Source organism: Uranotaenia lowii, chromosome 2 (assembly GCF_029784155.1).
Source record: "Uranotaenia lowii strain MFRU-FL chromosome 2, ASM2978415v1, whole genome shotgun sequence".
In the NCBI taxonomy this organism is placed as follows: domain Eukaryota; kingdom Metazoa; phylum Arthropoda; class Insecta; order Diptera; family Culicidae; genus Uranotaenia; species Uranotaenia lowii.
In genome coordinates, this window is record NC_073692.1 from 418,038,835 (window position 1) to 418,063,840 (window position 25,006).

At 37.3% G+C, this 25,006-nt stretch overlaps 3 protein-coding genes across 3 annotated transcripts; 2 read left to right on the forward strand and 1 right to left on the reverse strand.

Annotated features, from left to right (window-relative positions):
• Positions 1 to 5,112: 5,112 nt before the first annotated feature.
• Positions 5,113 to 7,097, reverse strand: LOC129747166 (esterase E4-like). Its single transcript, XM_055741209.1, has 4 exons — positions 6,858 to 7,097; positions 6,528 to 6,794; positions 5,470 to 6,473; positions 5,113 to 5,403 (listed from the first exon to the last, which is right to left on the reverse strand). The coding sequence occupies exons 1-4, from the start codon at positions 7,074 to 7,076 to the stop codon at positions 5,169 to 5,171; spliced, it is 1,725 nt and encodes a 574-aa protein (XP_055597184.1). The 5' UTR covers positions 7,077 to 7,097; the 3' UTR covers positions 5,113 to 5,168.
• Positions 7,098 to 18,939: 11,842 nt separating this feature from the next.
• Positions 18,940 to 21,012, forward strand: LOC129746699 (esterase E4-like). Its single transcript, XM_055740551.1, has 4 exons — positions 18,940 to 19,287; positions 19,346 to 19,615; positions 19,668 to 20,665; positions 20,724 to 21,012. Exons 1-4 carry the CDS (start codon positions 19,084 to 19,086, stop codon positions 20,989 to 20,991), a joined length of 1,740 nt encoding a protein of 579 aa, XP_055596526.1. The 5' UTR covers positions 18,940 to 19,083; the 3' UTR covers positions 20,992 to 21,012.
• Positions 21,013 to 21,455: 443 nt separating this feature from the next.
• On the forward strand, positions 21,456 to 24,744 carry LOC129747318 (juvenile hormone esterase-like). The gene is made up of 4 exons (XM_055741470.1): positions 21,456 to 21,684; positions 21,748 to 22,014; positions 22,066 to 23,069; positions 23,131 to 24,744. The coding sequence occupies exons 1-4, from the start codon at positions 21,490 to 21,492 to the stop codon at positions 23,387 to 23,389; spliced, it is 1,725 nt and encodes a 574-aa protein (XP_055597445.1). The 5' UTR covers positions 21,456 to 21,489; the 3' UTR covers positions 23,390 to 24,744.
• Positions 24,745 to 25,006: the final 262 nt, after the last annotated feature.

Here is a 25,006-nt window from a genome sequence, read left to right on the forward strand (position 1 = left end):
ATGAATGGTTGTGAATTTCAACACTCCCGAACCTATAATCAATTTCTCTCTACCAACCAATTGCAAACCCATATTTCACGAAACACCACTAGGCGTTCAGTTTTTATTCCCAAAATCGAACAACCACTCTTTGTAATGTAGAGTAAAGATCCTTTATGGGCTTTGAAAGATAAAAACACATATTTCATTCCAAAATATGCTATTTTGAATTTGAAATTGTTATTTTTATTCAAATAAAATTTTCTATTTTTTATGTTCAACACACAAACAATTTTAAAGACCTTCACCCTTTAAGCTTGCTACTACTATTTTACACCCGAATTTGGAGTTCATATCCGCTTCCCTACCAATCGATAGTTCTGGTCCAAATCGATTCGAACGTACAAAACGTACAACTTCATCATACACACGAACTACTACTCTTCACCTCGCTGTACCCCGTTTTTTGGCACATGGGATATGACTCTGGATCGAAGGTGGTTCTGGCAGGTTTTGGTTAACCGCAACAAACGCTTTCCAGCTAGCCAGTCCGTACCAGTAAGAAGGATCAGATGTATGGGAGCTTTCGGTTGCAATTTTCCATTCACAAATATCGAATGGAGTCAGGTGGCTGCTCGGTGTTTTCGACACTTGCAATTTGTTTGTTTTCTGTTGGTCGTACCAGTTTGTGGCAGCATTTTTGATGAACTGGCCCGTCTCGTTGGGTTAAAGCCAGTAGTTTTGTTTTGTTTAAATTTAACAAAAATATTTTGTAAATATTCAGACCATTGAATGTTTATTAGAATCGTTCTATTTCCGATAATTCAGTGTTTTGCTTTGTTTGATTAACATAATACCTGTATTTTTTAAAAGAATCAGATAAAAATTTAAATTTTGATAAGACGGTAAAAATGTAGATTTGACACTTAAATGCTTGCAGAATCAGTTGAACGTAAGTTGCACACATGCTACTCCATAAGGGAAGAACAAAAACAGAAAACTTGACAACCGACCAAATTGCTTTTTCTCAGAATCTTATTTGAGGTTTGTTTCTATTTATTGCATGGTAAAATTTCGTTTTTTGAAGAGTGTTTGTCACTGTCGAGGTTAATTTGCCATAAAATCGAAAAATGTCTGGAAAGAATGTTCATCATCGCTATGACATTTCCCATTCAAAGAAAGCCATATCTCATCAAAGAAATTCAAAGTACTCAAAGGTTTGGTCATAAACATTAATGACGTTTTTGTGGTTGAATTGCTTCTGCTTAGTATTTACTTACTGATGCTGGTTATACCTATTAAAATGTTAGTTTTTATCATTTTTTAATGTTTAATTTGATCTACTTTATGTTTGATTTGGTTACCTGGAGGCAAAATCTGTGAAATCTGGATTATGTCCAAAATGCTGTGTTCTGTGAACTGATTCTATGGTGATTATTCATCCTAAATTATACGAAATTACAGACTGTTCTGTGATTTCGAAAACCTTGCATGAGACCTGTGAAATAAGACATGATACTAAGATTTGAGACCTGAGATTTGAGACCTGAGATTTGAGATCTGAGGTTTGAAATTTGACACAGACTTAGACCTGAGACATGAGCCCTCAAACATAAAAATGGGATCATAGACCTGAAACATGAGAACTGCGATCTGTGACTTGAGACCTGAGACTTTAAGACCTTAAGACCATAGCCTTGAGACATGAGAAATGAAACAACGGCAATGAGACATGAAACCTGAAACATGGTCTCCTCGTTCGTTTTTGGCAACATGCGATTTTGGCAACATTCGATTTTGGCAACATTCGATTTTGGTTACATTCGATTTTGGCAACATCCTTTTTGGCACATGTGCCAAAATCGAACGATTTTCAAACAAAACAAACATTTAGTTTTAGCTATAACAGGACCAATATAATTGAGACAACACCGAAAAAAAACGTTTCTACGTTCAGAAATGGTGATAGAAAACAACAAAAAAGCAAAAGTTTTCAAAAAAGTTATGTAGTACTCAAAAATCACAAAAAGATTAAAAAAATAAAAACAAACACAAACAAAAGACTAAAAATGACAAAAATCATCTTAAAAATTATGAAGAATGACAAAAACAGCAAAAATGACAGAAAAAAACAAAGTTGATGAACAAAAAAAAAAAAAAAACTAAAAATTGCATCAAAAACATGACAAAAAAAAATTAAAATTTTCAATGTGGTCGGAAATTGACTTAAAATAACGATAACGATAAGAATAATATTATACAAGTCATTTTGTAAAAATAAGAGAAAAAATCGATTGATTTTAGCAACTCAAAATGTACGGCCATGTTGCAAAAACGAACGGGGTCTGTTTATGGAAAATTGGAAAAGTAAGAAAAGAGAAGTGAGAAGTGAGCAGTGGCAAGTGAGAAGGAAGAAGTGAAAAGTAAGAAGTGAGAAATTAGAAGTGAAAAGTGAAAAATTAGGAAATGAGAAATGAGAAATGAGAAATGAGAAATGAGAAATGAGAAATGAGAAATGAGAAATGAGAAATGAGAAATGAGAAATGAGAAATGAGAAATGAGAAATGAGAAATGAGAAATGAGAAATGAGAAATGAGAAATGAGAAATGAGAAATGAGAAATGAGAAATGAGAAATGAGAAATGAGAAATGAGAAATGAGAAATGAGAAATGAGAAATGAGAAATGAGAAATGAGAAATGAGAAATGAGAAATGAGAAATGAGAAATGAGAAATGAAAAATGAAAAGTGAAAAGTAAAAGTGAGAAGTGAAGAGTGAGAAGATAGGAATGAGAAGAGAGAAGTGAGATGAGAAGTCAGAAGTCAGAAGTGAGAAGTGTGAAGTTAGAAGTGAGAAGTGAGAAGTAAGAAGTGAGAAGTGAGAAGTGAAAAATGAGAAGTGTAAAATGAAAAGTGAGAAGTGAGAAGGGAGGAGTAAGAAGTGAAAAGAAAGAAGATGAGAAATGAGAACAATGAAGATAGAAGCAAGAAGCGAGAAGTGAGAATTTAGAAGTTAGAAGTTAAAGTGAGAAGTCAGAAGCAAGAAGTGAGAAACAAAAATCATTCAGAATTGAGAAGTTAGAAGTGAGTAGTAGAAAATGAGATGTGAGAAAAGAGAAATGGGAAGTGAAAAGAGAGAATTGAGAGGTGGGAAGTGAGATGTGAGAAGTGAGAAATGAGAAATGAGAATTAACAAGTGACAATTGACAAGTGACATGTGACAAGTGAGAAGTGAGAAGTGAGAAATGAGAAGTGAGAAGTGAGTAGTGAGAAGTGAGAAGTGAGAAGTGAGAAGTGAGAAATGAGAAGTGAGAAGTGAATAATGAGAAGTGAGAAGTGAGAAGTGAAAAGTGAGAAGTGAGAAGTGAGAAGTGAGAAGTGAGAAGTGAGAAGTGAGAAGTGAGAAGTGAATAATAAGAAGTGAGAAGTGAGAAGTGAAAAGTGAGAAATGAGAAGTTAGAAGTGAGAAGTGAGAAATGAGAAGTGAGAAGTGAGAAGTAAGATGTAAGATTTGAAAAGTGAGAAGTGAGAAATGAAAAATGAGAAGTAAGATGTATGAAATGAAAGGAGAGAAGTTAGAAGTGAGAAGTGAGAATCAAGAAGTGAGGATCGCTAAGTGAGAAGTGAGATGTGAGAAGTGAAAAGTTTGAAGTTTGAAGTGAGATGTGAGAAGTGTGAAGTGAGAAGTGAGAAGTGAGAAATTAGAAGTGAGAAGTTAGAAGTTAGAAGTTCGAAGTTAGAAGTTAGAAGTTAGAAGTTAGAAGTTAGAAGTTAGAAGTTAGAAGTTAGAAGTTAGAAGTTAGAAGTTAGAAGTTAGAAGTTAGAAGTTAGAAGTTAGAAGTTAGAAGTTAGAAGTTAGAAGTTAGAAGTTAGAACTAAGAAGTAAGAAGTTAGAAGTTAGAAGTTAGAGGTTGGAAGTTAGAAGTTAGAAGTTAGAAGTTAGTAGTTAGAAGTTAGAAGTTAGTAGTTAGAAGTTAGAAGTTAGAAGTTAGAAGTTAGGAGTTAGAAGTTAGAAGTTAGAAGTTTTTGTTTTAACGAATAGTCACCGTTGATTGTTATTATATGATAGTTTAATGGCATTGCGGTGAACTTTTTACTACGAAAATTCTTGATAGAAGAATTACAGATTGAAATTAAATGACGGATAGACAAAGCAGATGCTTAATAGAAGAAAATTGAAAGATGTTGAAAATGAGCCAAGAGCATATTTTTATGGAAAGCTTCGGGTTGGATGTATGGGTGAACGTAATTGCGCCTCTCGCTATTACTTCTCTCAGCCATTCAATTGATGCGGGACAAAGGGTCTAGAATGCACCTTTGAAGCTTTCCATAAAAATATGCTCTTGGCTCATTTTCAACTTCTTTCAATTTTCTTCTATTAAGCATCTGCTTTGTCTATCCGTCATTTAATTTTAATCTGTAATTCTTCTATCAAGAATTTTCGTAGTTAAAAGTTCACCGCAATGCCATTAAACTATCATATAATAAGTTAGAAGTTAGAAGTTAGAAGGTAGGAGTTGGAAATTGGAAATTAGAAGTGAAAAAAAGCATGAGAAATTAGGAGTGAGAAGTGAGACGTGAGAATTGAAAAATGAGATGTCGGAAGGGATTGACAGCTATGAATGAAGAATGTTTATTTTAAAAATGCAATTAAAATACACTTAGGTATCTGCTAACAAAAAAACGTTCAAAATTTAATTAAAAAATCATCAAAACACTTAACAAAAAGTTTTAAAACATTAAAAACTTTCGTTAGCAGTACGTTTAACTCAAAAAGTCAATAGCAGCAGTATTCTCGAATCGAAGTATTATAATGTATTTCTTTTACATACCCACCATGATTCAATTTTTCAGTTAAATTTCAACCGAAAACAGTCCATAAAAAATGCTATCGAAAACAAATAAGTTTAAAATATTTTTAGTTAAATGAATTGCTCGATTAAAATTCAAAGAAATTTAAACTAGTTTTATTTTTCTGTTCATTCCAAAACTATTCAAAAAATAAAGTCTCATCGTTTTAGCTCTGGAAATAAGAAATGAATCGATTGCTTTGTTTTAAATAAATTCCAATCCTTCAATTAAACACTTTTTAGGCTGATTTCTGGAAACATTTTTTTTTTTCAAAGTCAATGGACCAGCATTTAGTTTAGTTTAATCAAATATAAACTTTTCATTAAATGGGGTATTAAAATTATGCTACTTTGTTGAATAGCTCCTGGTAGCTGGCGTCTACCTCTTCACACTCGTAGTAAAAAAGACACCGATAGATCATGTTCCAAAACTGATAAAGCTCCGAAATTTGATCTGCATCGTCTCTAACCTCGATCGTATCATCAAAGTTTAAATACTTTGCGTCAGTCGAACTTCCGATGTATGGTGGCCAGATGACTTCATATTGCTCAGCGATGTTAGGTGGAGTTGGCTCCCTGAAAGATAAAGCATTTTTCAAAAAAATTGTTCAGAAATGGAAGGGTATAACAATTTAAACAAACCCATATTTTACGAAGTTTGAAACCATTCCAACCATCTTCATGTGCATTTTCCATTCTCGTTCATAATTTTCTGGATTAGCCAAGGCTTCTTGAACATTGTAAGGAGAAAAAATATAACCCAAATCATCCCCATGAACAGCTCCGTAACGTTTTTCGAAGTCTCGATCCTTGAAGTGCTGGTTCTTGTAGAACCCAAACTTTCCATCGAACTCGAATCGGTAGGAGAAAACGGGAGCTTTGTTCAGGTTTTTGGCCAATGCTTTGGTAAGTTGTTTGATTGGGTAGTAAATATTGGCCATATTGGCCAACTTTCGAAAGAAAAACGGATCCCGAGAGGATTCGTTTTTGTTGTAGATTAAGACACGGATCATCTCATGAAGGGACATATTTTTGCTGTTGGGGTAATTGAAACCCATTTGAATGTCATTGGCATATACCAACACCAGCTCGAATTCGGTAGAAGTTTGACCAACCATGACGGGGACTTCGTTAAAAGGGGTTTCGAGAATTAGCTCACGGGGTAATGCTTTTAAGAAATTTTTCGTTTGTGTTGAAGTATCAAACGTGGGTATAAAGCTTGGATGATACATACTGAAAGATTCAAAAACGTTGAAATCATGCATAAAAAAGCTTTTGACATCAACATTTTGAAGATCCCTTAGAGATGAAATGTTCAGTTTTTTTATGAGATTATCTGTGAAGTAAGATTGACCATACAGAAATGCCCATGGGCTAAGCATCGAGCCACTAAGCAAGATGACACCATGGAAGAGACCACGTGATGCCTCCATGTACAGGTGATAGGACACGGATGCTGAACCAGCACTCTGACCCATCAGGGTAACCCTTTGAGGATCTCCTCCGAAAGCATGAATATGCATCTGAATCCACCGCAAAGCTGTCGTTTGATCCTTGAGACCGAAATTTCCTTTTACATTGAACTCCGGGTAATACAAAAATCCAAGTGCAGAGAGACGATAGTTTATGCTCACTATTAGGAGACCCTAAAAAAATATTTGTTAGGGGTTTATGTTTTTTCAAGTATTGAATAACAATACCTGTTCAATAAGCAAATCAACACCATAACCAACGTTTGCAGAAGAAGAACCTGTCATGAATGATCCTCCGTGAATGAATACTATTACGGGATACTTGTTATTGGTGCTTCCAATGCTGTTTGGTGACATGGGAGAGTAAATATTCATAACAAGACAATCTTCATCTCCCAAAACGTCTTTGGGCTCTCGATAATTATCTTCCTGGGGACATATCGATCCGAGAGAAGTGTAGTTCTGATCCAAACTTGGTTGAAATAATACTGCATCCTGTAAAAAAGAATAACTTTTTTATTATTTTACAACTCTTTCACTAAAAATGTATAACACAACCTTGAATCGCAAAGCTCCCACCGGTGGTTCCGCATATCGGACACCCAAAAAAGCACAAAAAGGCACCTCGTTGAATGTGTGGTTCAATATTCCAAATCCGGCGCTACGATCGTTCAACTTTACCGTGCAAAGAGGCTCCGCAGAACTTTCCCTGGAATGGAAAACAACACTTACTAAAAATGCAGCAGCAACGAGATGCAGCAGCTTTGCTGTCGTCATGATCAACTTCCGAAGTGAAGAGTAACGATCATCGAACTACTGTTATCGATAATAAGTAATTGAAGCTCACGGTTTTGACTAATCAGCCTGAAGCAATGAGAATGGTGAGCGTAAAGTAGCTCATGCTAATGTTTTTGCCAACAAGTTCAATGCAACGGGAATATAATTGATGGTTGATTTCAATCTTTAAAGCGCAGTATCTTTTTGACTATTTAAACTGAAAAGAAAGTTAGGGGATACATAATTCTTTTAAATTTCAGATAGCTTAAAGGTAAATTTAAATCCTAAAAACTCCCTGAAGCTATGGTGCATAAAAAAACCCATTCTAAGCAGCAACTGCCTCCCTCTCCAAAGCACCATTCATTACTTTTTGGAGAGGATAATTTACGCCCAGCAAGCATTCAAGCTTCGAGCTTGTTCACCTTTGAATTGACTTGCATTGCAACCTTCGCCCGTCTCCATAAGATGATAGAAATGTGAGCAGTTCAAATATATGATCTTACCAACTTCCTAATGATAGTCAAACCAAACTCAACCATCTATCTTCACCTCTAATAGAGGGGGAGCCGAAAATTCATCGCTTCAAACTGATGTGTCTACACAGCCATAGTCAACCACCTACAGAGTAAGAGATCGGAGATGTTCCGCACTGATGTGACTGACTTGCAACTTGCAACACATTTCGAAGCAATGTGAGAAGCTGCATTTTGGGCAAGATGGGATTATATCATTTAAATTGGTGCCAATGGGTGCCGGAGGCTGCACACATTTTGGCATTGGGTACATTTGCTGACGTTTTGGAAGTAAAGTTCAGCTCATATTAAATTCATCATGCTTGAAGAACGTTTTCCTAGAAAAATAAACGACTTCGGGAGTTGAATCTTTCCGATTCGAACTATTCCTGTTTTTGTACAGTTGAATACCGGCAGCAGCTTTCGAAGTTTCAGGTTGGTTTGGTTTTGAAAACTTGTGTGCATTAACGTAACAATGGCAGTGAATTATTTACATGTTTTTAGAATACAAGTTTATTTAAAATGAAAAATTGTAAATTAAACTATGAATAATGATAATTATGGAATCCTCTTTGTCATAGAAAGAGTTTAAATGCATTACAAAATATCTGATAGGATAAGCCAGTTTACAACAAATAGCTAGAATTTAAGTACAACGAGTTCATTGTAATGTGTCGGTTATGCCATAAAAATATAAATTTTGCGATTGAAAACAACGTAAAATCATCTATATACGGGACTGGGTCATCCGGCCGTTGGACGTCAGGCCGAATGGATTATGCGGCTGACGGTTATCTAGCCGAAGGCTGTTATGCCGAAAGGATGTTAGGCCGAATGACCATTAGACCGCCGAAATGATCATTAGGTTGTTTGGCCGAATGGTCATAAGGCCGAATGAATGCTAGGCTGAATGGTCGTAAGGCTTAATGGTAGCTAGGCCGATTAGACATATTAATTCCTGTCAGCATGTTATGCCGAATGGTCGCTCAGCCGAATTGATGCTAGGCCGATAAGACTTCTTTAACGCCTGTTTTCTTGTTAACGACTGTCCTAAGGGGCCGTTCAGATACCACGTGGACAGCAAAATGAGATTTTTGACCCCCTCCTCCCCCTCCGTGGACAAGCGTGGACATTTGGCTTACCCCTACTCCCCTTCCCGGATGTCCACGTGGACAGATTTGATTTTTTTTTTATCTAAATTTACAGCTAGAAAACATTACTTTTTTGAAGCCTGATTTTGAAAATAAACTAATAAGCATTTCCTGATGTATATAATTTTAAAATTTTTAAATTTCTCAATTATAATATTTATAACTATCTTTTAAGTGGGCTTGTGATATAGCTCAGTTGGCAAGTCTGTTGTATCCTGAGCCGATGTCCGCGAGTTCGAGCCCAAAAGTAAACATCGAACACAGTTGTACCGGATAGTTTTTCAATAACGATCCGCCAACTGCAACGTTGATAAAGTCGCGAATGCCATAAAGATGGTAAAACGACTATAATCGAAACAAAAAAAAACTTGCTTTTAAGTGGCTACTAATTGTTTAAATTTAAACTGGAAAGCTTTGCAGTTTTAAGATTTTGGTTTAAACTTTTTTTTGCCTTTCTAACAGAAAGGTTTGGTTATCGGTCGATTTGAGAGATCATTAATTATGGGTCTTAGACATACCTTTATAGGTACCTACCTACCTCAGCTCGACGAGTTCTGTTGATGTCCGTGGATTTGTATGTGCCATTTTAAAAATGTCAAGAACGTTTTTGCGAAACTGGGCTGCACAATTAAAATGATTTTAGTCTCAAAAGAATGCATTTTTTTTTCTACACAACCCTTTCAAAAACGGGAAAAAAAAACAAAATAGTTGAAACCGTTTTCTTTACGAAATACATATCATACTTATTATGGCATAAAAAAAAGTTGCTAGTGGCGCCTCGAAGCAGCAGCACCAGCAATCATTTATAAATTAGAGATAATCAAAATAAAAAATTTAAAATTTATTGACTCGGGAATCGCAAGGCGCAAACGCTATTCAATAAACCATCAGCACGCTTGACATAGAGTGGCTCAAACTCAAATACATAAAAGGCATTACTAAGACGCACCGTGGTCCGGGCAGTTTCTCAGTCTGCTGGGGCAAATACGGCAACAGTGTTTATATCTTACACTTCTTGCTTTTCAATGCAGCAAATGGCGGATGGGCGTTTCCTTCAGAGTCCGCCATGCCTATTAGACACTATAATTTCATATATGAAATTATTGTGTCTATAGCCATGCCGGGTGTCAACAAAATGCAGAGCCGTACAGAAAACTGCGTTGGGGGGGGAATTTATATGAAGATTTTATGACCTTCGTTTTTTTTACCCGTGTTGAAGAATGAATTTATGTTTTTTTTTTTCATTTCTACATACTCATACATAATTAAGATTCAATTTCAGATGCAGAATTCAGATTCAGTTTTCAAATTCAGAATACAGGTTTAGGAATCAGAATTCAGGATTCAGAATTCAGAATTCAAAATTCAGATTCAGAACTCATATTCAGATTCAGAATTCAGATTCAGAATTCAGATTCAGAATTCAGATTCAGAATTCAGATTCAGAATTCAGATTCAAAATTCAGATTCAGAATTCAGATTCAGAATTCAGATTCAGAATTCAGATTCAGAATTCAGATTCAGAATTCAGATTCAGAATTCAGATTCAGAATTCAGATTCAGAATTCAGATTCAGAATTCAGATTCAGAATTCAGATTCAGAATTCAGATTCAGAATTCAGATTCAGAATTCAGATTCAGAATTCAGATTCAGAATTCAGATTCAGAATTCAGATTCAGAATTCAGATTCAGAATTCAGATTCAGAATTCAGATTCAGAATTCAGATTCAGAATTCAGATTCAGAATTCAGATTCAGAATTCAGATTCAGAATTCAGATTCAGAATTCAGATTCAGAATTCAGATTCAGAATTCAGAATTCAGATTCAGAATTCAAATTCAGAATTCAGATTCAGAATTCAGATTCAGAATTCAGATTCAGAATTCAGATTCAGAATTCAGATTCAGAATTCAGATTCAGAATTCAGATTCAGAATTCAGATTCAGAATTCAGATTCAGAATTCAGATTCAGAATTCAGATTCAGAATTCAGATTCAGAATTCAGATTCAGAATTCAGATTCAGAATTCAGATTCAGAATTCAGATTCAGAATTCAGATTCAGAATTCAGATTCAGAATTCAGATTCAGAATTCAGATTCAGAATTCAGATTCAGAATTCAGATTCAGAATTCAGATTCAGAATTCAGATTCAGAATTCAGATTCAGAATTCAGATTCAGAATTCAGATTCAGAATTCAGATTCAGAATTCAGATTCAGAATTCAGATTCAGAATTCAGATTCAGAATTCAGATTCAGAATTCAGATTCAGAATTCAGATTCAGAATTCAGATTCAGAATTCAGATTCAGAATTCAGATTCAGAATTCAGATTCAGAATTCAGATTCAGAATTCAGATTCAGAATTCAGATTCAGAATTCAGATTCAGAATTCAGATTCAGAATTCAGATTCAGAATTCAGATTCAGAATTCAGATTCAGAATTCAGATTCAGAATTCAGATTCAGATTCAGAATTTAGATTCAGATTCAGAATTCAGATTCAGAATTCAAATTCAGAATTCACAATCAGAATTAAGATTTAGAATTCAGATTCAGAATTCAGATTTTTGTAAATATATTTTCAGCATATCGGTGAAAATTTAGATTCTTGGAGAAAGAATATCGGAATTGAAAATTTATAATGATTGATGTTGCGGGGTAAAGTATGGTGTGCGTTTAAAAGTTTTCCTTGCAAAAATGTTCTTTTGCTCTTTTCTCTTCATTTTTCTATCCATCTTTATCAGATTCAGAATTCAGATTCAGAATCCAGAATTCAGAATTCAGATTCAGATTTAGAATCCAGATTCCAGATTCAGATACAGAATTCAGATACAGAATACAGATTTAGAATTTAGATTCAGAATTATAATAAGAATTCAAAATTCAAAATTTTAAATTGAGAATTCAGAATCCAGAATTCTGAATTCTGAATTCTGAATTCTAAATTTTTAATTTTAAAATCTTAATTCTGAATTTGAATTCAGAATTCAGATTCATAATTCAAATTCTGAGTTCAGATTCAGAATTCAGATTGAGAATTCAGATTTAGAATTCTGATTAAGAATTCGGATTAAAGATCAACCTGAAATTTGAAATTGGAAATTATATTCAAATGGTAGACTAAGTGCTGTAGCTCAAAATTCAAACTTTAGAATCAGAATAAGATTTCAGATTTAGTTTTCAGAATGAGATTAATCATTTAATAGTCATATTACTTTCCCCTGCTTTTGTGAGAATTTTTTCTTTTATGCATGGTTGAGCTCTAAAAAAGGTATCATGCTAGGCCACGTGTCACGGCTATCCATCATTGTAGTTGGTTTTACTTATTCAGTAAAAAAAGTATAAAAAAAAAACAGTAAGATTCGAACCGTGACCAGCATCGTGAAAGTTCTGGTTGCTACCACGGCACCATTTCAGCGTGTCTAAGACTTGGAAATTCAACTGTTTAAATACCATTCTTTCCATACATAAAATGAACTCCTTACATACCAGTTCGCTTTTCCCCAAAAAACGTACTATGCATCATTTTTTTATATTGAGATCGGAATTTTTCTTGTTTGAATATCTGAAATCATACTTATATGATGCAGAGGGAAGGAATCTATCATGTGTATTCTATATTATTTTATATATTTCCAAATATAACTTACACTCTGTTAGAAAGGCTCCAATCCACTGTTAAGTGTATTAAATCGGGTTTTTTATAATATAAACGTATATTTCAAGCCTTTTACTCATTAAGTTTTCTGTGCCGAGTGTATCCAATTACATTTTGATTAAATTATTTGTTATTGTTAGTATGGGAAAGGGGGCCGTAATAGTCGTGGCGACTCAACATGGTTAAGAATTTAATATTGGGAATTGAAGGGGTTTATAAGGATTATACTTAAAAACTATTATCCATTAGAGTTAGCTGGCAGTCCTTCGTAGCCATGGTTTTGAGGCTGCTGTTGGTCGTCCTTTATCGTTTTTGGCCAGACTTCTTCTCGACATTCCGAACTCGTTGGATTAGAAGTTTCTAATGAAAGTAAAAAGCTTAAAATGTGAAGAAAGTAAAAACAAACAGGAAGGGGAAGTGGACTAAACAACCAAATTAGCTAATTTTAAAAACTTGTAGATGAGTTACAAGTATTGAAGATCAAAGTTTGCCAGAACGTCTCGAATAGGGATTCCGGATAGCCTACCTCGGGCCCTGAGGTTGTCCAAGAGCCAAGCCCTCGATCGACCATGTGCCTCACACGTCCATACAACATGATCGATGTCGTGGTAGCCATCCTCACAAATACAAACATTGGTGCTAGGAAGTCCTATACGGAATAAGTGCGCGTCAAGCCGGTAGTGATTTGACATGAGCCGAGAAACCACGCAAATGAAATCGCGACTCAAGTTGAAATGCTTAAACCATGCCTTCGTTGGAACCTTTGGAATAATCGTATGGAGCCAGCGTCCCAGTGTGCCACTATCCCAACTAGACTGCCAATCGTTTATCGTTAAATGGCGAGGTATTGAAAAATATTCGTTGTACGTTAAGATCCTCTCAAAATATTGTCCCTGTATAGTGCCCACCTTGGCAAGTGAATCCGCCTTCTCATTACCCGGAATCGAGCAATGAGACGGGATCCACACCAAGGTAATTCTGTACGAGTTTTCAACGAAAGCGCTCAATATTCCTGATATTTCCTGTAGGAAATACGAAGAACGCTTCATCAGTTTCATCGATCAAATCGCCTCAACTGAGCTGAGACTATTCGAATAGATGAAATAGTGGTCTACGGGCAATGTGCGAATGTGTTTCAAGGTAGTACAATAAATAGCGGCTAGCTCGGCAACGTAAACGGAGCATGGCTCTCGAAGCTTGAACGAAGTTTCAAAGCGCTCATTATACACTGCGAAGCCAGTTGCATTGCCAATTTTAGAGCCATCAGTAAAAAGCATTTTTGTGGAATCAATTTTACGTATTTTTGAAGCAAAGATTGAGGGAATAACATTAGGACGGATATGATCTGGAATGCCACGGATTTCCTCGGTAATTGATACATTCTTAACGGATAAAAGTGATTCGTGTCCGAAGTTAATAAGGATGAATTGATTTTTAATTGAATAAATATGTGGTAAACACTCAAATATCTTGACTGGGGATTTATGTTCAAAAGTCTTTCAAAATTTTCAATACCAATGGATTCATAGTTTCACTTCGAATCAGGAAACGTAGTTATAAATCAAAACACCTATTTTTTAACGGCATCATTCCCGCCAGAACTTCGAGACTCATCGTATGTGTCGATTGCATACAGCCCATGGCAATACGCAAGCAACGATACTGTATTCGTTCAAGTTTGATCAAATGGGATTTCACGGCGGACCCATAGCAAAAACTTCCGTATTCTATAACTGACAGTATCGTTGTTTGGTATAACCTGATGAGATCCTGGGGATGAGCACCCCACCAGGTTCCAGTAATCGTTCGAAGAAAATTGATTCTCTTTTGGCATTTTTGAGTCAAGTACCTCATATATTTCCCCAGAGGCATTTTGAGTCGTACCAGAAACCTAGATATTTAAAGGACAGTGATTGAGTTAGTGTTCTACCCATCATAAGGAGCTCTATTTGATTTACACATCTTAATATTTATCCACCTCTAGAAAAAACTTTGGAAGTTTTGGAAGTAAAGTATGTCCACGTGGACATGACCCAAACCCCTACCCCCCTCTCCATGGACAAGCGTGGACATTTCCATACCTCCCTGCCGCCCCCCCCCCCCCCTAAGTTATCCACGTGGTATGTGAACGGCCCTTAATATGGCCTAATATGCATTCGACCGTATATCGGCCTAACATGCGAGCAAGCGTGTTTCAAAATAGAAATAAGGCGGTGCCAAACACCGAAATTGGCTGGGTATCCAAATACGGCAAACGCATCATTTCTCATCATAACTGACAACCCGTGCAGGATATGAGAAGGCAATGCAAATCTTGCCGTGCTTAAAAATGTCCAAACTTGATTCCAACTACCGTAAGATGAAATGATGGGAATAGAAATAGACCAAGAAAAATGATTATGATCACATGGGAGAACTATTCCCTTCATTCCGATAGACATCGACACTCAACCAGTATAATATTCATACGCCAGGTTGGTCTCCTGTAGTAGAATGTTAGTACATGGGCCCCGGAGAGGTGCAAGATGTGGGTTCAAGTCTCACCGGGAGACAAGGCGAAATTTTTTTCGCATGTTTTTCAACATCGATTTTCTCTTATCTAGTCCCTGAAATTTCATCTAAGTTGGATTCATTTCTCTACTAATAATTTACTTTATATAATGAATGGGTTTAATTGGTCGAACTTCATCCAAAAGTAAAATTCTGAATGATTTTCCAGAAATTTTTTCGTTTACATAGTTGGAAATACAGTCAAATCTGGATAAAGGGGGAGCCCAAGGGACTAACATTTTGATCTTCCTCGAAAAGACTCACTTATCCAGATTCTCATTTTTAGGAAGCTAGGAACACAAAAAAGCAAATAAGATCCATGAAAGCAACAAAAAAACTCGAACCAATGCGCATAGCGTCTCATAAAAATCCATAGAAAAATAGTGAAAAAGCACCAGTTAAAAGAAATTCCAATCTGTTTGCAACTATGAAGGTTTGATGGAATATCTAGAATAAAGTCAACACTCAGGAAGACCAGTTACGTCGTGTAAAGAGAGAAAGGATCTTAGCGTTTTGTTGGACAGTCTTATGACTGTTAATCGTATTTTCTCTGTACTTATTTACTTTATGTTCCCGCGCTGATCCTCCGGTGCATAGGGTCGTGGTAAAAGACCTCCACTGTTGGCGATCCGGAGCCAGCGTCTTCACTTGGTCCCAGTCAAGATTCAAGGATTTCAGCGGCTAGGCTTCGCCGCCACGAGTTTCTGGGTCTGCCTCTTCTTCGTTGTCCTTCTGGATTCCAATCTAGCGCCTCCCTGCAAATCTCGTTTTCATCTTTTCGCAGCGTGTGCCCAATCCATCTCCACTTACGTTCCCGAATCTCGATTTCTAGCTGCCTTTGATGACACCGGCGATGTAGTTCCTCATTCGAGATCCAGTTGCCAGGCCACCAAGCGCGGATGATAATCCGCGGACAGCGGTTTACGAATACTTGCAGTTTTCACGTCGCTACCGCATATGTGCACCAAGTTTCGCACCCGTTCAACAATACGGATTTGACGTTCGAGTTGAAGATTCGGACTTTCGTTCGTAGAGAGATCTGGCGTGATCGCCAGATGTTTCGGAGACTCGCAAACGCAAATCGGGCCTTTCTGATCCGGGTTTTGATGTCTTTCCTGGTACCACCATCAGGCGTTATCTGGCTACCAAGATGCTGGAAGCACTCCACTTTCTCAACATGTTGTCCAGCTACCATGAAACTGGAGGGATTTCCTGTGTTGATCTCCATCGACTTGGTCTTTCCGACATTGACTTTGAGACCTGCTGCCTTGCAACTTTCGGTGAGGTCGTCGAGTTTGCTTTGCATATCCGGTTGTGTTTGGGCGAGCCAAACAATATCGTCAGCCAGGTCAAGGTCGTTCAGTTGCTTCATTGTTGAAGGATTCCACGGCAATCCTCGGTTCGGAGCACATTCGATAGATCCAGAATCTCATCCATTACGATGAGAAAAAGTAGCAGTGATAAGATACACCCCTGTCTCACTCCAGCAGTTACCGGGATTGGTTCAGACAAGACACCGTCGTGCAAGACCTTGCACGAAAATGCCTCGTATTGTGCTTCGATGAGATGGACTAGTTTCTCTGTGACTCCTCTTCTCTTCATGGTTCGCCTTTAAATGGTTAAGTCGGTCGAATGCTTTTCCGAAATCAACGAACACCAGCAAAACAGGGTCTTGGAATTCGTTGATTTGTTCCAGTATGACTCGTAGCGTTGTGATGTGGTCCACACATGATCGTCCGGATCGGAATCCAGCTTGTTGCTGTCGGAGTTTAGCGTCGATTTTCTCCTGAATCCTGTTCAGGATTACTTTCCAGAGTACTTTGAGACAGATCAACGTTATGCCTCGCCAGTTACCGCATTCTGTCATGTCTCCTTTCTTCGGGACCTTTACGAGGATACCCTGCATCCAATCGGCCGAGAATGTTGCAGTATCCCAGATGTCAGCGAAAAGACGGTGCAACATTTGTGCTGACAGAGCAGGGTCGGCTTTCAGCATTTCAGCAGGAATGCAATCGATCGCTATTCGTGACTCGGAAGAGTTGTTCAAAGACCGAGCCGGTCAGCTGCTGATAGATCGAACAGATCAGCTCAAAAAATGAACTAAAGTTTGAGCTGATCTGTTCGAACTATCAGCAGCTGACCTGCTCGGTCTTTCAGCGGCATTCTTGCATTAGTCCTTGCACCACTTAGGCGGCGAGAAATGTCATAAAGTAATCGGATATCTCCATTGGCGGTGGCTCTTTCTCCCTCTTCGGCTAGGGAGTTTGTCCAGGCTCTCTTGTCTCGTCTACAAGCTCGTTTAACTGCCTTTTCCAGCTCCGCATATCGTAAGCGGGCGGCTGCTTTTGCTGACCCGGTACATGCCTGCTCAATTCCGACTTTCGTCTTTCTCCGATCATCGACCATGCTCCAAGTTTCATCTGACATCCATTCACTTCTTCTTCCACGAACTTTACCGAACGTACCATGGCTCGTCGTGATAAAGGCATTCATGATTACACACCACTGATCTTCGACTGTTCCGTCTGTCGGCAATTCCGAGGCTCGGGATTCTAGCTGTTCAACGTATGCCCTTTTTCACCTCTGGGTTCTCCAACCAGCGGACGTCGTATCAACACCCGACTTTCTCCTCGCGCCGTTGGACACGCGAAACTCTCAGTCGTATCTCGCCAAGGACGAGATGCAATGTCTGCGCTTCGTTTGTTGCGGACATCAAGAAGGCTCCCTCTCCATTTTCGGCTGATGTAGATGTGGTCAATTTGATTTTCTGTTCGGCCATCTCGGGATACCCAAGCGACCTTATGTGCTGGTCGATGGGGGAAGAGCGATCCACCGATCACCATGTTGTTGTTGCCACAAAATTCTACAAACAGCTCTCCGTTTTCGCTCATCTGTCTTTGGCCATGGCGCTCCATGATGCGCTCAAGGTCTTGATTGTCGGAGCCAATCTTTGCATTGAAGTCGCCCAAATGGATTTGAATGTCACCCTTCGGAATTCTCTCTACCACGCTGTTCAGTTGACTGTAAAACTGCTCTTTCTCCTGCAAATCGGCAACGTCAGTTGGCGCATAACACTGGACCATTGTAAGGTTTCTAATCCGTGTTCTGAATCTGGCTACGATTATTCTTTCACCCCGGTTCCTGGCCCCGATTCGCGGATACGATTGACTCACGGCGGGCAGAGCTGATGTGAGTATCTCCAGACACGAGGAGATGTGAGTTGTTCTCGTCTTGAATTGGGTCAAGAGACGGCTCGAAAGACGGCCCTTAAGACACGAAGAGAGGCGCCGGCCCTTGTGCCTCAAAATAATCTAAAGAATGCATATGAGCACATACCTTAGGCAGAAACTGCGGTGAATCCTTGCACCCATGGTGGATAAAAAATACTATACAAAAAATACTATAAATTTTCTCATTTTGCCGCACAACTGAACACAATTTAATTCTTTTCAATCGTTGTCTGAAAAATTTGCGTGATCATTGGCGTATCTTCTCTCTTTATCGCAGTTCCCCAAATATATCCACTTTATTAAAGTTTATATAGAAGCATAGGTAAGATTATGACAAAAACTGATCCATAGTGGAAGCAATAAATTTGAGTAGAGTTACTAAAGAATCTTATCTTTTTAGAAAACTAGTAAATAAACATAAGCTAAATAGCTAGTAAAAAAAAAGGATAAGCATTTTTCTTTTATTTTAAGTGTAACATCCTGATGGAAGTATTTTCAAATTGTTTGTTTGAGGTTTGAAGATTATTAATGAAAAAATAAATAAAAATTTTAGTGCTTTTTTCCGAGAACTGCTTTTAAAACATCTAAACAGACCGGCTTCCATAATAAACTTACAATGTTGAGCAAATTGAAAGGTTTGATTATTGAACAATAAAAAAATATTTTCCTGACTACGAATAATGTTATCAGTTAATCAGTTATTATTGACTTTCAGCATTCGCATTTCCGGGGAATAAAATTCATGTCTGACATCGATAGAATCAACGTTTGGACTCCCGAGACCAATTGATGGATCAAATTATTACCCATGACAAATATGCCGCCACCACCATCTTTTTCCAATGTCTACAGAACTAATCAGTCTGAATCGAACTGCGTAGCGAAACGCAGACGCCACCTTCATTATGCGTTTTCGGGTTGTGATTTTGTTTTTATTATTTGGAGATTCTATTTCGGGGGATGCTACCGATGAAACTTGCGTTGTACGGTTCCTCGACACGGGAAGCATAGGGATCGGAATACCAAGTGAAACCTTCAACCGAGTGCCCTACTGTCAGTACTTGGGAGTACGCTATGCTGAACCTCCTGTGGGATCATTGAGGTTTAAGGTATATTCTCAAGTCTTGGTTCATTAATGAATCGAAATAACGGAAGGTTCTTTTTCAGAACTCAGTGATCTCTAACCCTAGAGGAGTTGAAAATTACACTGTGCTGGGAAATATCTGCCCCCAGGATGATGATTTTCGAAACCCCCAGGAAATAATCGGCGATGAGGATTGCTTATTCATGAACATCTTTTCTCCGAGGCGCGAAAATAATGGGACGAATTTAGCCAGGCGAAAGTTTCCGGTGCTAGTCTTCATCCATGGAGGATCTTTTATGGTTGGCTCAGCCGTTGTGGATATGAAGAATGGTGCAGATTTGTTAGTTGATAGCGTGAGTAGTTTATCAACTAGTAAGTGGATTTATTTCAATTATATTTTTCCAGGGCGTACTGGTCGTGAGCATCAACTATCGACTAACGAGACTGGGATTTCTCCGATATCCTGAGTTGAACGTGTCAGGAAATTTTGGTTTAAAAGATCAACGAACAGCTCTACAGTGGGTTCAGAATAATATCGAATATTTTGGAGGTGATCCACAGCGCGTTACACTCATGGGTCAAAGTGCTGGAGCAGGATCTATCTGTTATCATATGTACTCGGAGCAAAGTCGAGGCCTATTTCAACAACTTTTTCCCTTGGGAGGTTCATTTTTAGGTTCATGGGCTTTGAACTTCAATCAACACGAGTCGGCAGAGCGATTGATAACAGCACTCAACGTGACAAGCCTGGAAGAACTACAGAGCATTGATTTCAAACAACTATTTGTGCGAGATAACTACGAAATATTTGGCTTTTTTACGATGTTTTATCCATCTTTTATACCAACTGTTGAAGACGTGAGCGATGAGGAACCTTTCATAACGCAGACGCCTTTTGACATCATCAAAACGGAACTTGCAAATCCCATTCCAGTACTTATAGGACATTCCGAAACGGAGTTTGAACTGTTGCTGAGTTACGCAAAGTTTTTGTATATGGGAGAAAATTTCCCCAACAAAAACAGGTCGGTCATCGAAAACGTACCGTGGCTTATTGACTATCACAACGCATCATCTGGAGATGAAAATTTCTATAGAAAAATGGCCAACATGGCGAATCTTTATTATCCCATCAAACGGCTGATAAAAACTTGGTCCCGGCAAGATTCTCCAATTTATTATTTCAAATTTGGCTTCGATGGAAAGTTTGGTTACTACAAGAATGAATTCTACAAATCCAGAACGAATGGAAGTCGTTACGGGGCCGTTCATGGTGATGATTTGGGATACATCTTTACACCTTATAATGTGAAAGAAGCACTTGCCAACCGAAGTCAGTTCAACCGGGAGTGGAAGGTCCATGAGCAGATGGTTGAGTTGGTGGCAAATTTTGTGAAATATGGGTATGGATGGGCTTTCTTAATCAAAGGGAAACTTTAAGCAATGACTGATTTTTTTCAGGAATCCAACACCAAAACCGTTGAAAAAACTGAACTTGACCTGGATTCCTTACAATGACAAGGCATCAGGAGGCAGATACTTGAGCATCGACAAAACACTCGAATTACGCATGGATGATGATTCCGACAATGAACTTTTCAAACTTTGGGATGACATTTTTCCGTGTATTTACTATTTCGAGTGTGAGAATCTTCAAAAGCGATTAGACAATACAGATTCGAGTGATGAGAAATCCCAGGAAGATGTTGATGAAGAAAACGAAATTTAATAAATTTTACGAATGATTTGAGTTTCGAACTTTTACTGATAGTTCATAAGGTATTTCAAATGCTTTTAGTTTAAAAACGATAGAAGTAAGTGTTATACATCAAATTTAAAGCACAGTTTTATGCCCCGTAAGTTAGGCAACAGTTTGTTTTTCGTTTCAATCCTATACAATTCGGTTAAACCGCGTATGACGTGAATCAATTTTCTGTTTACAGATCAACCATCAAAATAAAACAAACTGAATATGATATTCGTTCTCAGAAAATTATTATCAATTTTTAATTATTCATCAAATTTGAGTTTATTGTCTGTCTTCACAATTTTTGTAAACAAGTATAAAACAGTAATAATGTTCACTTCCTTCAATAAAACCGACTCCAGAGATCAATTGGGGAATTGAAATAGCTCATTCGGAATGGCACCAGTATCTTGAACCAATTAAGAATCGATTAGTCTGAATCGAACGGCGTTGGGAAACGCTTCCTATATTTGTTCCATCATGTGCAATCGAATCGTAGTTTTGTTTTTATTTCTTTTTGAATTAATACGCTGCAATGAAACTGATAAAACATGCGTTGTACGGTTTCGTGGCTCCAACAACATAGGAATTGGAATACCAAGTGAAATTTTCAACCTTGTACCCTACTGTCAATATTTGGGAGTTCGATATGCGGAACCTCCTTTGAGATTTAAGGTTTACCTTCGAGTCTTCAAACTTATTAATTCATGTACAAATATAACTGACTTTATTTTCTAGAACCCAGTGATTCATAACCCCAAAGGAGTTGAAAATTACACATCGTTGGGTAATATCTGTGCCCAAGAAGATAATTTTCTTAGTCCTCAAGGAGCTATCGGTCAAGAGGATTGTTTATTTTTGAATATCTACTCCCCATGGCGCGACAAAAATGGATCGAACTCAGCTCATCGCAAATTTCCTGTACTGGTTTTCATTCATGGTGGATCGTTTTCGATTGGTTCATCAACATTTGATATTCATGGAGCAGATTTGCTAGTTGAAAGTGTAAGTTGCTTATTTTTAACCAATCGGCCTGTTAAACATTTTCCATTTTAGGGCGTTTTAGTTGTCAGCATAAACTACCGACTTTCGATGTTGGGCTTTCTGCGATATCCCCGGTTTAACGTTTCAGGGAACTTTGGCTTGAAAGATCAACGAACAGCTTTGCAGTGGGTTCAGAAACACATCAAATACTTTGGAGGTGATTCAAAGCGCGTTACACTAATGGGCCAAAGTGCTGGAGCTGCGTCTATCTGTTACCATCTGTATTCGGAGCAAAGTCGAGGACTTTTCCAACAACTTTTCCCCTTGGGAGGTTCATTTCTTTCTCCATGGGCTTTAATTTATAATCCACAGAAGTCAGCAGATGATTTGATCGAGGATCTCGACATTTCTAGCATAAAAGAACTGCAGGAAGTTGATTTCGAACAGTTCTTTCTGGGAAATACCCGTGGAAGTTACAAATTTCTATCGATGTACAACCCATCTTTCATTCCAACCATTGAAAGCATTAGTGAAGACGAACCTTTCATCACGAAATCACCTTTGGAAACCATTGAATCACACCTTCCATATCAGATTCCCATTCTTATTGGACATACCCAAACAGAATTGGAGCTAGTGTTTCGGTTGACGAAGTTTTTGTTTGTCGGTGATAATTTTCCCAATACAAATGATTCAGTCACCGCTAACGTAATGCGGCTAGTAAAACAACGTCAAAAATCTACTAGTGATTCCGATTTCCTGGGAAAATTTGTCAATATGGCTGATATGCACTATCCGATCAAACGACTGATACGGATCTGGTCCGATCAACTATCCCAATCACCCTTGTACTATTTTAAATTTAGTTTCGATGGGAAATTCGGTTCTTATAAAAATGAATTCTACAAATTCAGAACGAATGGAAGTCGTTACGGGGCCGTTCATGGTGATGATTTAGGGTACATATTTACACCTTATAATGTTGAAGAGGCACTTGCCAATCGAAGCCAGTTCATTCGAGAGTGGAAGGTTCACGAACAAATGGTTGAGCTGGTGGCAAATTTTGTCAAATACGGGTACTGATTGGTCATTGATTGTTGATAGTAAAAATCTTATATAACCATGTTTATTTTACAGAAATCCAACACTGACACAGCTTAAAACGTCCAACTTGACGTGGATTCCTTACAATGACAACACAACACAAGAAAGATATTTGAACATTGGCGAAACGCTGGAACTGGGTACAGATAATGATTCAATAGATGAGCTGTTCCAATTTTGGCATGATATATATCAATGTCTATACTTGTTTGACTGTAAGGCAGTTGATAATCGATTGGAAGATGGTGGATTTAGCATAGAGGAATTAACGGAAGATTGGCATCTTCCATGAAGGCATGAAGAACATGAAATTGAATGAAGACTTATTTCAGAAAAATTTAAACTAAGCTCAATGCAGTCTATTGAGCATCTTTAAGCCAAATAATTTAAGTTACAATTACTATGTCTATTAATTTGAAGTCATTTAGTCACTTAACCCTTCAAAACCCATTTTTTTGTCACTGAAAAATTAACAGAAGGCAAATTTTATAGATAAGGAAAAATTTTTGAGACAGTTTTTCAAAAATTGCATAACCACAGGGACACAAGGACTTGATTTTCAGTACTTTTTCGGTTGTAGTGTTTGTAGTGAGTGAGGCATGGAAGGGTAAAAACGATTTATTGAAGAGTATTTAAAAGGTTAGATTCGTCAATGTTATGATTTTGTTTTGTATAATCTGATATGGCTTCCAAAGTTCCAAAAGCTCACCAACACGAAAACTAGTAGATTTAAATAAAATTTATCTCTGTGCATGAGGACTTTTTAATGATTGTTTGATGATTGGTATTGTGATGAATACATGAAAACTGATCGTTGATGTCTGTCTCGGAATGGTTATTCTATATTACAATCTTAGAGAAGATGGTCGCGTGTTGTGAGTGGTTAGTCGTCGCGTTTACCACAGTTTTTACACACTTCAACCACTTTTCCTAAATTTTGAAACATAGCAATAATTTATATAATTTTTATTAAAATTTTTCTACATATCACTTAGATATTCCAATTAATATGAGAAGTTAGGTAATGTTGTACAATTTTTCTCGAATTGCTTTTGTTGTTTCCCACCCCCGCCTTTTGACGGGGCTTATGTTTCATCGCTTCAACCTAACTTAGGATAATTTTTTTTCTCAACAACTGCTTGTCAAACAGTTTTCATCCGTAGGGGTTGTGAGGTTTTCATATTAAGTAAAAAGTAAAGTAAGTAAAAATAATGATTGACTTTAGTTTTAAGCTGATTTTAGCGTCAATAGGAATACAAAAATAACAACCTGATAAGCACGACACTGAAATAAATAGCTTCCCTACAAACATAAAATTGCATTGGAAATGATAACTCAAGTCGTTCACAATGTTACTATGAATCACAATTCGAACCAAATAATAAAACGATTGTAAAACTGGTTACTGGAAGTCGGTTTAGATCGGATATGATGAAAAGTTCGCCATGTTAACATATTCTGAAGAAAATTTCGTTCAATTTCTTCACCCGGCCAGGCTTCAAGTCAGAAAACAACTTTTATCTCTCTTTGCATCCAGAGCGGTGCAACCAGAGATGCCACACGTTCCGATTTTCTGGTTTTTATACCGATTTTAGACAAAATTTTTAATCAAGAATCTGTTTACACTGAATACCGATATTTGACAAAACGTACCGATTTAATTACAATTTTTGAAAAATTCTTTCAGAGAGGAAAATTATTTCCAAAATATGATTATAAATATCCGAACCATTATTAACCAGCAAGTCTCAGCGTCTTTGTCTTTTATGTCAACTGCCTTGAGATCAAATCGTGATCAGCAAATAATATGGTGAATTAGAGATTATAGTAGATAAGACGTTAAAAGCAGTGTTCCGAAAATCAATCAAAATAAACACTCAGAATACGTTTAATTTGAAATATTTTGACT

What these genes read in the sequence shown, in the direction of transcription:
- LOC129747166 (XM_055741209.1), bottom strand. Translation starts at nt 7,076, where the DNA reads ATGACGACAGCAAAGCTGCTGCATCTCGTTGCTGCTGCATTTTTAGTA. An exon ending in TGGGAGCTTTGCGATTCAAG is followed by an intron (nt 6,795 to 6,857) that starts GTTGTGTTATAC and finishes TCTTTTTTACAG; the next exon opens with GATGCAGTATTATTTCAACC. An exon ending in TTGATTTGCTTATTGAACAG is followed by an intron (nt 6,474 to 6,527) that starts GTATTGTTATTC and finishes ATATTTTTTTAG; the next exon opens with GGTCTCCTAATAGTGAGCAT.
- LOC129746699 (XM_055740551.1), top strand. Translation starts at nt 19,084, where the DNA reads ATGCGTTTTCGGGTTGTGATTTTGTTTTTATTATTTGGAGATTCTATT. An exon ending in CAGATTTGTTAGTTGATAGC is followed by an intron (nt 19,616 to 19,667) that starts GTGAGTAGTTTA and finishes ATATTTTTCCAG; the next exon opens with GGCGTACTGGTCGTGAGCAT. An exon ending in GCAAATTTTGTGAAATATGG is followed by an intron (nt 20,666 to 20,723) that starts GTATGGATGGGC and finishes GATTTTTTTCAG; the next exon opens with GAATCCAACACCAAAACCGT.
- LOC129747318 (XM_055741470.1), top strand. Translation starts at nt 21,490, where the DNA reads ATGTGCAATCGAATCGTAGTTTTGTTTTTATTTCTTTTTGAATTAATA. An exon ending in AACCTCCTTTGAGATTTAAG is followed by an intron (nt 21,685 to 21,747) that starts GTTTACCTTCGA and finishes TTTATTTTCTAG; the next exon opens with AACCCAGTGATTCATAACCC. An exon ending in GCAAATTTTGTCAAATACGG is followed by an intron (nt 23,070 to 23,130) that starts GTACTGATTGGT and finishes TTTATTTTACAG; the next exon opens with AAATCCAACACTGACACAGC.